General features: G+C 19.8%; 2 protein-coding genes across 2 annotated transcripts; both read left to right on the forward strand.

Moving 5' to 3' along the window:
- Positions 1 to 2,292: 2,292 nt before the first annotated feature.
- Positions 2,293 to 3,875, forward strand: LOC105367279 (homologous-pairing protein 2 homolog). The gene is made up of 3 exons (XM_011505933.1): positions 2,293 to 2,407; positions 3,144 to 3,305; positions 3,425 to 3,875. Exons 1-3 carry the CDS (start codon positions 2,369 to 2,371, stop codon positions 3,866 to 3,868), a joined length of 645 nt encoding a protein of 214 aa, XP_011504235.1. The 5' UTR covers positions 2,293 to 2,368; the 3' UTR covers positions 3,869 to 3,875.
- A 2,078-nt stretch (positions 3,876 to 5,953) lies between these two features.
- On the forward strand, positions 5,954 to 7,505 carry e(r) (enhancer of rudimentary). The gene is made up of 3 exons (XM_011505934.1): positions 5,954 to 5,984; positions 6,326 to 6,413; positions 7,034 to 7,505. Exons 1-3 carry the CDS (start codon positions 5,982 to 5,984, stop codon positions 7,249 to 7,251), a joined length of 309 nt encoding a protein of 102 aa, XP_011504236.1. The 5' UTR covers positions 5,954 to 5,981; the 3' UTR covers positions 7,252 to 7,505.
- Positions 7,506 to 12,351: the final 4,846 nt, after the last annotated feature.

Consider the following 12,351-nt stretch of genomic DNA (forward strand, 5'->3'; position numbering starts at 1 on the left):
CTATAATAACTTTTGAATAAACAACCAAATATTCCATAATTTTTATTAAATTTACAACTATCTAATTATAAAAGTATAAAGTAAGTATTGAATGTTTATATTACAAAGTATTTCGCAATATATTTATAAATAATATTGTAAATGGCATAAAATATTTTAAATTCACATTGAATGTAATGCCAATAGAATACCAAACTCTTCATTTATTAAACATAATTATAAAATAATAATTTTAAAAGGCATAGTAAAAGTTCTATAATATTATAAATTATTTATTATTTATTATATATTGAATGTATAGCTTAGTAAATATAATTTAGTAAATAAATGAAAATTATTAAACAATTCTCAAATGTAATAAATATTATATAATATGAAAGAAGCCTGTATTGTCTAGAAAATAAATTGCAAATTTGTATAATTACAAGTTTAGTCATTTTCTATTTCGTAATATGTCAGTTCACCTATGTGTAATTAGTGTCTTTATACGAAAAAACGTCATAAACATAAAAATAAACGATTTTAGGAGACTGATTAGATAATAAGCACGAATTTTTATTAATAATAATTCATATTTCAATAATATTAAAGTATTTAAAATACAATAATTCAAAAACTTAATTTATGAATTTTATCAAACGCTAGCGACAATATATTATTTCCCCCCAAGCACATACATTGAATGATATATATTGAACTTATAAAGCAATCATAGATAAGAATAAAATCAAATATTAATGATATAATTTCGATTTGTCTTTGATATTTGATATTGACTTATAATTCGTTTTATTATTTTACATTATTAAACACTAAAAATTTAATTTTTCTGTAATTCAAGCAAGTGGACTTTATATTATATGCGACGATGATTGATTCTTACTTCTTACCACAAACTGATAGTATAATTATTAGCTCGTATTAACACAAAATTCAATTCAACAATAATATTGTATAGGTTTTTTATCATGCTCCTTAATTCTTGATTTTTAAGAGCTTAAAATTTATTTAATTCTCTTTTTAATGTACATATCATAATTTTAAATATTATGAAGTTACTGGATTTAATTTTAAATGCATATTAAATTTTCACACAATTCAAATAAGCATAATATTGCTATTTAATTTCAGTTTGTTAAGATCTTACAACAGATTTCAATTTAATGTAGCTTAAAATCATAACTCGTTGGATACTGCATTCAGTTAATTATTTTTACACTCTAATATTGTAATAGTTACAATTCACCTTTGAAGTTTTATTTCATAAAAATGAAAACCATTCAAAATATCTTCAGCTTTCATGAATATTGAAGTGTACACTTCTATCTCCCATTGCTGATTTTATTTTTTTTTTTCTTAAAAATTATTCAATTCTCATATGAGCACTATAAATCGTCGTTCTTCAATAAGAAAAGAAAAATGGCATTAATTAATAATAAATAAAATAAAAACATAAAAACATATATAAAAATTTAGTCGACACGAAAGACTTTAAAATTATCCATAATAAAAGTAACTTGATATTTGGCAAGATATAATATATATTAATAATTTAAAACGAGTGCATTATATATATATATATATATATATATATATATATATATATATATATAGCATAAACAAAAACGAGCGAGTATGAAACAATTAGAATTGACCGGGATATGAACACTTGTTCAGCTATGTATTAAGGTACACATAACAATTGTGGAAATGTGTAGCGGAAAATATTTACAATGTTAAATGATTTAAAGTATTTGAACATTTTTCATAGCACATTTAAATATCTATGCATACATTCTGTAACTTTTGAAAGAATATATACTATCTAATATATAACCACATATTATTATCCTGCAACACAGATGCTTGCATTAAATTTAAAATTATAATTTTCCACAATGAATTATACGATATGGCTACTTGCTAATCGTAAAAATTCTTGATTTTGCGCAGCAATAGCTTCATTCTAATTGGTTATTACTTACGCGTTCACTTTATAAAACGTGGAACTCTAATGAACGCCAATAGTGTAATAAAGCGAACACAGCAAATACTCATAAACATAGTACTCTATAATTTATATCAAGTCGATACTGTCGACTGTATCTTTGGTTTTGTCACCCATATTAATTTTCATCCACTTCTGCAGTAATCTATAGTTTGTAAGTCGCATTAGTGATGTTTGCTACTTTAATAGTAGTTTATGTGTACATTATTGTATTTGAACAATTGATTAACATGATTATCTATTAGAATTATATATTTCATTTCCCACCATATTATGTTGCATTTATTATAAATTTCAAATTTAATCTAAATCATTCTTATGATTATAAATTTAATTATTGTGTGCTAAATTTCGGTATTTATGGAGAAAATATTAGTTATACGTTTAGAAAATATTAATGTAAGTATATCAATTGTCAATATTTCTTCATAAAAGCTAAATTCTTTTGTTCGCGTATGTTTTGATTTTTCAATACTAAAATAACCCTAGTTTATTATACTTATGCTTCAATAAACTTTTTCATTGGGACTGATTCATTCAAAATATTCACAACTATTTAACATTTTGTAAATAAAACAGTACTTCATTCTATATTTGCAACTAAAATATACTATACTTCAATTAATTCTGATTAATAGTGCTAAGAACAGAAAGTATATCAAATTCATTTATAAAAATAATTAAATAATTAAAATCCTATATAATGCCATGTTTCGTTAACAAAGTATTTTAATATACTATATAAGCTTTTTATTTAAATAGTAAAATTAATATTAAAATTATTTAAAATCTATTGTATTTTTATTTTAAAAATATCATGTATCAACTATGAATATATTTATATATATATATATATATATATTTTTTTTTTTTTTTTACTAAATATACTATATGTATATTGTTTAAATTATTCAAATTCATGTTCATTCTAAATATCTTATTACGATATTTGAAAGTTTTTAATTCTGTAATTGTAAATAGTGTATTGTTGAAAAAATTTTAACAGCAAAAATTTTTTCAATGATTCATTGTGATTGTATTAAATTGTTAATTGTCTCATTTATTATAAAATAATTTAATTCAATATATTTTTGTAAAACCTACATGCTTCCACAATCAATATTTTTCTTGGCAGGACAGAATGACAACGGATGCTGTATATAAATATATGAAACTCCAAAATCGGCCATACAGTGTCAATGACGTAGCAGCTGTTTTGGATAAAGAAAAACATACTAAAAATGCAATTCAGAAATCATTAGATAAATTAGTTGATAACGAGAAACTTTTTATTAAAGTAAATGTACATTTTAGTTAATTGTAATAGTTGTTAAAAATATGCACGTGTGTGTATGCGTAGGTGTGGTATAATGTGTTTACATGTATAATTTATTTATTCATATATTTAAATTTTAGATTAATGCTAAACAAAAAGTTTATTGTATAATTCAAGAACCTAAACAAAATTTAGACGAATTAAAAAGAATTGAAAGAGAATTACAAACACATTCTAGTGAACAATTTAGAAAATTAAAAGAGCTAGAAAATGAAATTAGATCCCAAGAAGCAACTTTTAATTCTCTTAAATGTAGTATGAATTTAGAAGAAGCTGAGAAAGAGCGAGATCGTTTAAAAGAATGTAATATAAAATTGTCTTTAAAATTAGATGAGCTAATGGAAAATGTAGGTTTAGAAAATATGAGTCAATTAAAAAAGGAAACTGAAATTAATCTTAAATTATATAATCAAGAATATTCTAAAAGAAAAAGAATATGCAATGATATTCTTGATTGTATTTTAGAAAGCTATCCTGGTAGTAAAAAACAACTTTTTTCAGAAATAGGAATTAATATAGTGTAAAATTTTATATACGATCTATGTCAATATAAATAGATACTTTTGTATTAATATATTAAAATTATATATTGTTACACTGTTACTCCGCAAGTACAAATTAATTAATAAATAAAAAAATAGTTATATACAGTTAGCATAATGAAGCTTGTAAGATATAGTTATCAATTTAATTATAGCAAAATTTGTAGATTCTGCCATGTTTATATAAGAAAAATATGTTATTGTTTTTAAATATTTATTTTGTAATAACAAAATATTACTATTTAAAAATTGTATTTGATAATAAAAGCCTTATATAATTGATAAAATAAATTAAGTTTTTTAATTTGATTACATAAATATAATATCACTTGTGAAGCTATGTTTAATCATATTTTTGCTTATTTACTTTTATTACAAAAATAATACAAAGTGGGAGTTTATTATTAAATATAATCAACTGTCTTGCCTGGCTCCAATGAAATTAATTCATATTCTAGTAATTTATCCATATGACTGTTGATTTGATGGTTTCATAATTCTTATTAAAAAAGAATAAACAAATAGTAAATTTTAAATTTTGAATAAATTCTGAAATAAAATTATTGCTAAAAAATGGTTCAATTAACCACATACAAATATAAATATATATATAAATAATTTTATATTTTATGCGCTATTGTTTTTTTTTTCAATTAGTATTAATTTAATTAATTTTTTGATAATATGTAAAATAAAGACATTAATCATTAAATAGTGATTCAATAAATTTTTAATATTTTAAAATAGCTTAATAAGCGTAAAAACGTAATTTCTTTTGGATATATATATTAAATGCTAATGAGATTATTGAAAAAAAATTTGTATATATAAATTTATATAATTCAAATAATTAAACCATATGTTATTGAAAATAGTATATTTTTTTCAGAATATCAATATTATTTATAAAAAATTAATTATTGTATTGTACTTATTAAATTTATTATTATTTTTAACAGCGTTATTTTGCTATTTAATAATAAAATATCTGTATAAGAACATACAACGTTTACTTTACTGTAAAATAAATGTAAAATAATTCTTATAACTAAATTTTAATTTTTATTATATTTCATGCTTTATTTAAATATTTTATAAAATCATATTTGTGTAAATATGAAAACAATTTCAAGAAAAGTATAGATGTAAATATTTTATCTTGTAAATATTTTATTTTTAGACACATTAAAGTTTTACTTAATTAACACATATATTTTTCCGTAAAAAAATATCGTAAAAAACTTACTTATTTAATATTTATGCATTATAATAAAGTTAAAATTTTAACTATAATTTAATCTTGATTTAAATAAATTTGCCATTTCAAATGTCAAAAAAGTTTAAATTCCTTCAACTAAGATTGTAACTTAAATTTCTATGAATTCATAGAAGATTACCAAATTATTTTCTAACTACTTAATATTACAATGAATAGATTTCTATTGATCGAGTTATATATTAAAAATTATGTAAAACTTATTATAATAACAATAATAATAATTACTGTTATTATTGTTATTGCATTGTATTTTATCTATTTTATCTTTATAGTGGGTTTTATCAGATAATGGTTGAAAAATTGTACAGAATGAAGTGATAATTTTATATTTTAACAGAATTTCATTTAAAATTATTTTCTATTTCTTAAATTCAAATTATATTTCTAATTTGGAAAGTATTTATTTGTTAAAAGAGTACTAGAGGATTCGCATCAGGTATACCAATACTCTTTAGACAGGTTTGCCGAAATCATAGTATTTCGATCTATCATCATTAAAATTCCTAAGCATTTAGATTTGAAACATCGGACTTGGGGGGAGACTACCGCATGAAACCTAGTTGCTTATACCTGTCTATTTCGCCGAAAGAAGATAAGAATAAAGTGAAGCTCGAAATACTCAACTGGATTGCTTATAAGTTACAATCGAATTAAAAGTAAACTGACCTCTTCGAAAAATCGTTTAGAAATTATTAAGTGTTATAATTCTGTACAATATATGACATAGCGTTATTTTAGTTTTTATATATTCAGTATCTGTTTTATAAATAAATTTTGTTCGCTTAAAAGCTAAACTTAAAATTTTGGATTATTACAATGGTAAGCGATTTCTTATTCTTCATATTCCGCGTACAATGAACTTGTTTGTTTACTTAAACATACACCTATGATTCTGAATAAAAGTACTTGAAATATACCTTGCTAAATATTTATATTTGTAATTATACTTCTATATATTTGTTGGAACGAAATTTCATATATTAGATATAAATAAAAATTGCTTTTGGTTAAGTATTTTAAAAAATTTCATTGTAGGTTATTATTACGTTTATATTTATAATTCTTATAAAAATTTGAAGGTGGTACTTATTAAATTGAACCTTAAACGAAATAATAAATAATGATTCCATGTAAATCTTTTATTATTACTTTATTTTCAGTCTCACACTATTCTTCTTGTTCAACCTGCAAACAGACCCGAAACAAGGACATATTCCGATTATGAAAGTGTTAATGAATGTATGGAAGGTAGTAATGTTTCTATATATATATATTTATTAATATTAATTAATATTTGAATTAATATTGTTCAATAGTTAAAAATTACATTATATTCTAAATAAATTTTTATTTCATAGCATGAGCAATTGTTATAATTATTAGAAAGAAAACATGTATTATTCGTCTTTGTAGTATATATCTTTATATATATATATATATATTATATAGTTTAATTGTAAAAATATTAATTCATACTAGGTAACGGAAGTGCAAACAGATGTATCTTCAAATTTCTAATTCATTTTAAATTAAAGAGAATTTAATATACTCAATCATTTTTAATTGAAAAAAATTTGAATTGTTATAGTAACTAAGTAGTATGTTAAATTTCAATTACATATATTTGAAGATAAAAATTTAATAATACTAATTAGAATATTATTTTTTTTAATACATACTTGTTTATAAGGCTTTTTAGAAAGATAATCGATTATATTAATAAAATATACTTTAAAATAAAAATTATAAGTAGCATTTTATATAATTAATTTATTACATTAATTATTAAATATCATAAATTTAATTTATAATTTGTATATAAAATTTAATTATTAATATTTTTAATTTAAAAATGATTTTGTATACAGGAGTATGCAAAATATATGAAGAGTATTTAAAGAGGCAAAATCCAAATACACCAACAATCACATATGATATCAAACAGCTGTTTGATTTTCTTGATGATTTGACAGACTTATCATGTTTAGTTTATCAAAAGTCAACTAACACTTATGCACCTTACAACAAAAATTGGATTAAGGATAAAATTCATGTGTTACTTCGCAGAGCTGCTGAACTTGAATGAAGATATATGAAACTAATTATATAGATTGATTTTTTAATTAAGTCGTATATTAAGAATATATATAAAAAATTTCCTGCATTTATTATAATTTCATATTGAATCTACAAAACGTAAATAAGAACTCCTTATATTAAGACTTTACTCATCTTTTAAAAACTAAATAAGTTCAGAAATAATAAAGTTATAACATATAGGATAGGTTATATGGCTGTAAAACAAAGTAGATCGTACAAATAAATTCAACATTTGCCAAATCAAATGTTTTATTCATCCGACCTTAATATGAAGAAAAGCAACTTGAATCTGTTACAAAAATGTAGAAGAAGGATGTTGATTGTAAATGTCATTAGTATTTATCTACTTTTAATTAATAATTATTGTTTCATAAAAGAAACTGACAACTAGTTTATTATAATATAAAATTTCTTATTAAGTAATAAATTGTGATTGTATATTTTCATTTTATAATAATGCATCAGTGTCCTAACATAAAACAAAATTTATAACTTCAGCCAATAATTCATCGAAAAACTGTTTTAATCACATAATAAATCATTATAAAATTAAATAATATATAATATACATAATACATATCATTATTTAATAATTCTATATTTGTATTTTTATCGCTAATAATTTGTAAGTTACATAAAAATCTCAGTATATCTATGTTTACTTAACAAAGAATTTTTATAAATGTAAGAATACTTTAATAATAAGTAAATAGATCAGTTTCTTAATTTCACTTAAAAAGGACATTTAATATTTCTGTAAATATTTTAACTACAATATAAACGATATAAAGAAAATTAAAAATGCAACAAAAAATTACCTTTAAATTAAAAAGTTTCTTGTAATAATAATATATTTCGTTTCTTTAAAAATGATACAAGTTTAATGAATTAATTAGATTTTATTCTTTTTCTAAAATTATTGTTTAAATATATTTTATTTCATCTTCAACATTCTATTAAACTATTGTCACACATAATAACATTATTTATAAATTGTTTAAAATACTATTTATACATAATGTACTATTATAATTAATTTAACTTTTCATTTAATAGTATATACGATATGTTTGATGTACGGAATAATTCATATTAAAATACTTTCTAAAAACAAAAATTTGAAAGTACAGTAATTTAATATTTTGATAAATATTGTATTACATTCCCTATCAAGTTATTAACACATATAACAAATGTTCCTTGATTGGAATTGGTGTAATTCTTGACAATTTTTATAAAATGTTAAATTAATGAAACTAAATTTTAAAATACAATAAAGTTTAGTGCTATTTCCTTTTTTTTATAAGAGTGCTTTCAATGACTATTGTTTACACTTTATCTACGTTTATTTACCATTGTTTACATTACATATACTTTTATTTACTATTGTATTCATTTTATATACCATTGTTTACATCATAGATATTCTCTTCCTGTTTATTAAATTTCAAAATTAAATTTAAACATATTATAGAAGTCTATTTGAGTATTGTTTAACTATTGAATATACTATTTTATAGAACAAAATAATTCTCAGAAACATTAAATCTATAGTAACATATGTTATATATAAATGTGTTATGTATATAGTTAGATTATTTATATTGTATAAATAATTTAGTATTAAAAATCCAAATTCTGAAGATTAATATACCTCTAAAGCATCCAAATGGACTTTAAATACTTAGAAATGTAGCATGCTAATACTTTTAACAATAATATCAAATTAATAAAGTAAAATATTATAATAAATTGACATACTCCTAGTTGTTAATTTGTAATGTAAATAATGTATATGAAAATAAATGGTTGTTTTATAGTTTTATATAAGCATTGATGATATTTATTAAAGATAAAATTAAATGATAATAACAAATTCAGACTGTCAGATTTAATTTTAATTATCTTATACTATTAAAAAATATTAGTAAAAGACTTAACATTGTGATATTTTTATCATAATTATGTATTTTATAATTAAAATATAAATATTGTTACATTATATATTAAGCAAAATATTATTTACAAATTAACACAACATTTAAGATTGCATTAAAATTTTTAAAATATATATTATATAGTTATGAGATACAAATTTTTTAAATTAAATTAATGTTATAAAATACTCATTGTGAACATATGTAAATGCTATATGATATAAGTAATAAATATTCTCTATACATCTATGTTAATTAACTATTTCTTTGAATAAGCATTATTATTACGTAATACATTTTCAATTTATGCCATTATACCTGATTTCATTTTTCTATCATTTATGTATTATTTTTTATCTACATTTTCATTTTAATATATTACAGTTATTTAGTTTTATTCTTTGTTTCCACTTTAAATGCTTTTATTTTATTTTTATATTTTTTTCATTCTTTGTATTAATGCTTTAAATCTCTATATATTTTTTTATTGTTTCAATTTACTAGATGTCTAATATAGTCTTAAACGTTTACTTGACTTTCACGTTTTTATCTGACTATTAATCTTCTGTTTTATTTTCATTTATATATTTATGTTTCCTGGCATTATATATTATTTGTAGTATTTCGTTATAATAAATATTTTCAAGTATGCCTTATCATTCTCAGCTACTACTTGCATCAAGGTCTGTTTAAGATTTTCTTCCTTTACTTTGATTAAAGTAAATATTTTAGAATCTTAATATTTTCTTGACTTGATATAAAGAAGATTTGTAAATTTCATATTTATAATATGTATTTTGTATGTTATAATTCTAAGGTTAAAAAGCTGTTAAAAATATGTGTTAAAAAATATCGAAAATAAAACTTTTATATTGTATTTTATAAACAAATATTAATTTATTATTACTACATATAATTTAATTTCAATTAAATTATTTTATGTAATTGATTGCACGATTACAAGTTATTTAAAAATCTTTAAGATTTTTATTAAAATATTTATCGTAAAAGATTATCTATTTTAATATACTAATATAGATTCATACTATCATTTAAAAATTGTTTATTTTTAATCTAATATATAGTATATATTATTAATGCCTCTGAAGCTACTTATTTATTTCATATTTTGAAATATAACTAAGTAAGAAGATATCTGTTGTGCTATTATACTTATATAATTTTAATGATATTTTTTAATTATATCATCAAATTAAATTTCTATCGTTACTTATAAATTGCAGATGTATGGCGTTAACAAATTTGCTGAAGTACAAGCAATTCATATATATTTTTAATTTCGATTATTATAAACAATATCGAGATTACTTCAATGTTTGTCTATTAATCACCAAAATATTTAATTTAATTAAGATAAAGATATGACGCAAATACTTAATAAAAAAATACATTTTTACATTATTATATATTGAATTACACAATTATAAAAATGATGATTTAATAATATTCATGAAGTATACTCCATGACAACATTACTGACATTTATAAATTATATTGTTTAATTACTAGTACTTTTGTATTTAGCCATTAAAACGTTGTCTTTTGTTTTTTTATATAAATGGTCATATATATAACATTTAAAAAAATATTTATACCTCATTGTTGTTTAACTTAATAAACTACAATTTTATATCATCATTAATTCCTACAATATATAATATTTAACGATAGAAAACTGAAGTATATGAAACATAAATATTTTAATAAATGCTTGATACATTCGTCTTTTATCAATGTTGAAAAAAAAAGTATAAATATATTTGATATATTCCTTAACATTCATGAAATAATGTACTTACTTATTAATGAAAAATGAATATTTAATCAAACAAAAAAAATAATCGAAGCTAGATTGTCTATACAGTTTACACGCAACAAAATTATTATGAGTGTTTAAATAGTCGTAATTGTATATATTGTTTGCTTAAAATATTTTTTTAATATTTTTTATAAATATTAATATTTAAGTTGGTGAAACTTATGAGCTTACTATATAATGTATAAAAATGTATGGAGTAATAATTTTTGAATTAGAAACATTAATAATACCTTTAAAAAATATATTATATAATTTTAAATCACATAAAAATTACTTTATTTGTTATAATGCTAACAATTTTACTTTGCGCCATATATTAGTTTTATATATTTAAAAAAAAAATCTATAAATTTTTACAAATTATAGTCAATTAATTAATTAATTAATTATATTTAATTTAGCCTTATATCCATATTTAGGAAAGTGTTTTTGAAATTTGTTAAAAACTTTTTACATAACTTTTTTTATTAAATCTTTAAATTATATAAAATTATATTCATTTTTTATAACTTGTGTATTATTTAAACAAAATTTATAATAAAATTGATATTTTAAATTCACGTATAACTTATATAAGTAACTATAAATTAATACTAGCTTTAATTCGACTCAATGATACATATCTTAATAGGTCATATATAAATATATATATTTGTAATATATGAAGCACTCCATAAAAAAATTAATGATTATTTTATCCATATAAAAATACTTTCCTCAATTACATACTAATGAAATTAGTGGAAAGATAAATAATTAAAATAAAAATGATGCAAAGAAGTAAGCCTTTGAATTAGAAAAATGTAGTATTGCTTACATCACAATTATTATAATAATTGTACTCGTTATTAGTAACTTGTGGCCAACAAATATTTTGTATAGTCTCCTAAAATTGTATAATGTCTTCGAATATGAGAGCTAAATGTAACTTAATCTTATTTTATAATGAAATATAAATAATGAAAATATGTTGAATTAAATATAGAATAATTTTCAATAATTCTTTCGTAATGAAAACATTATAATGATTACATGCTGAAAATGAAAATCTTTCTAACTAAAATTTAAAAACAACGTACAGTATTATATTACATGAATGCAATTCAATTTACAATAAATATAAACAGTAACCATTTTTGAACATGATTTAAAAAATATTAATAAATACTAAAAATATTAATTAAGTAATAATTAAAAGCTCAATCAAATATATTTCAATAATACTATATTATGTTAATTAATATCGAGGCCATTAAAAAATACTACCTAAATAATATTACGTAGTAAACATGTATTTATTTAGAAATTT

Source organism: Ceratosolen solmsi, unplaced genomic scaffold, assembly GCF_000503995.2.
Source record: "Ceratosolen solmsi marchali unplaced genomic scaffold, CerSol_1.0 scaffold7, whole genome shotgun sequence".
Taxonomy (NCBI): domain Eukaryota; kingdom Metazoa; phylum Arthropoda; class Insecta; order Hymenoptera; family Agaonidae; genus Ceratosolen; species Ceratosolen solmsi.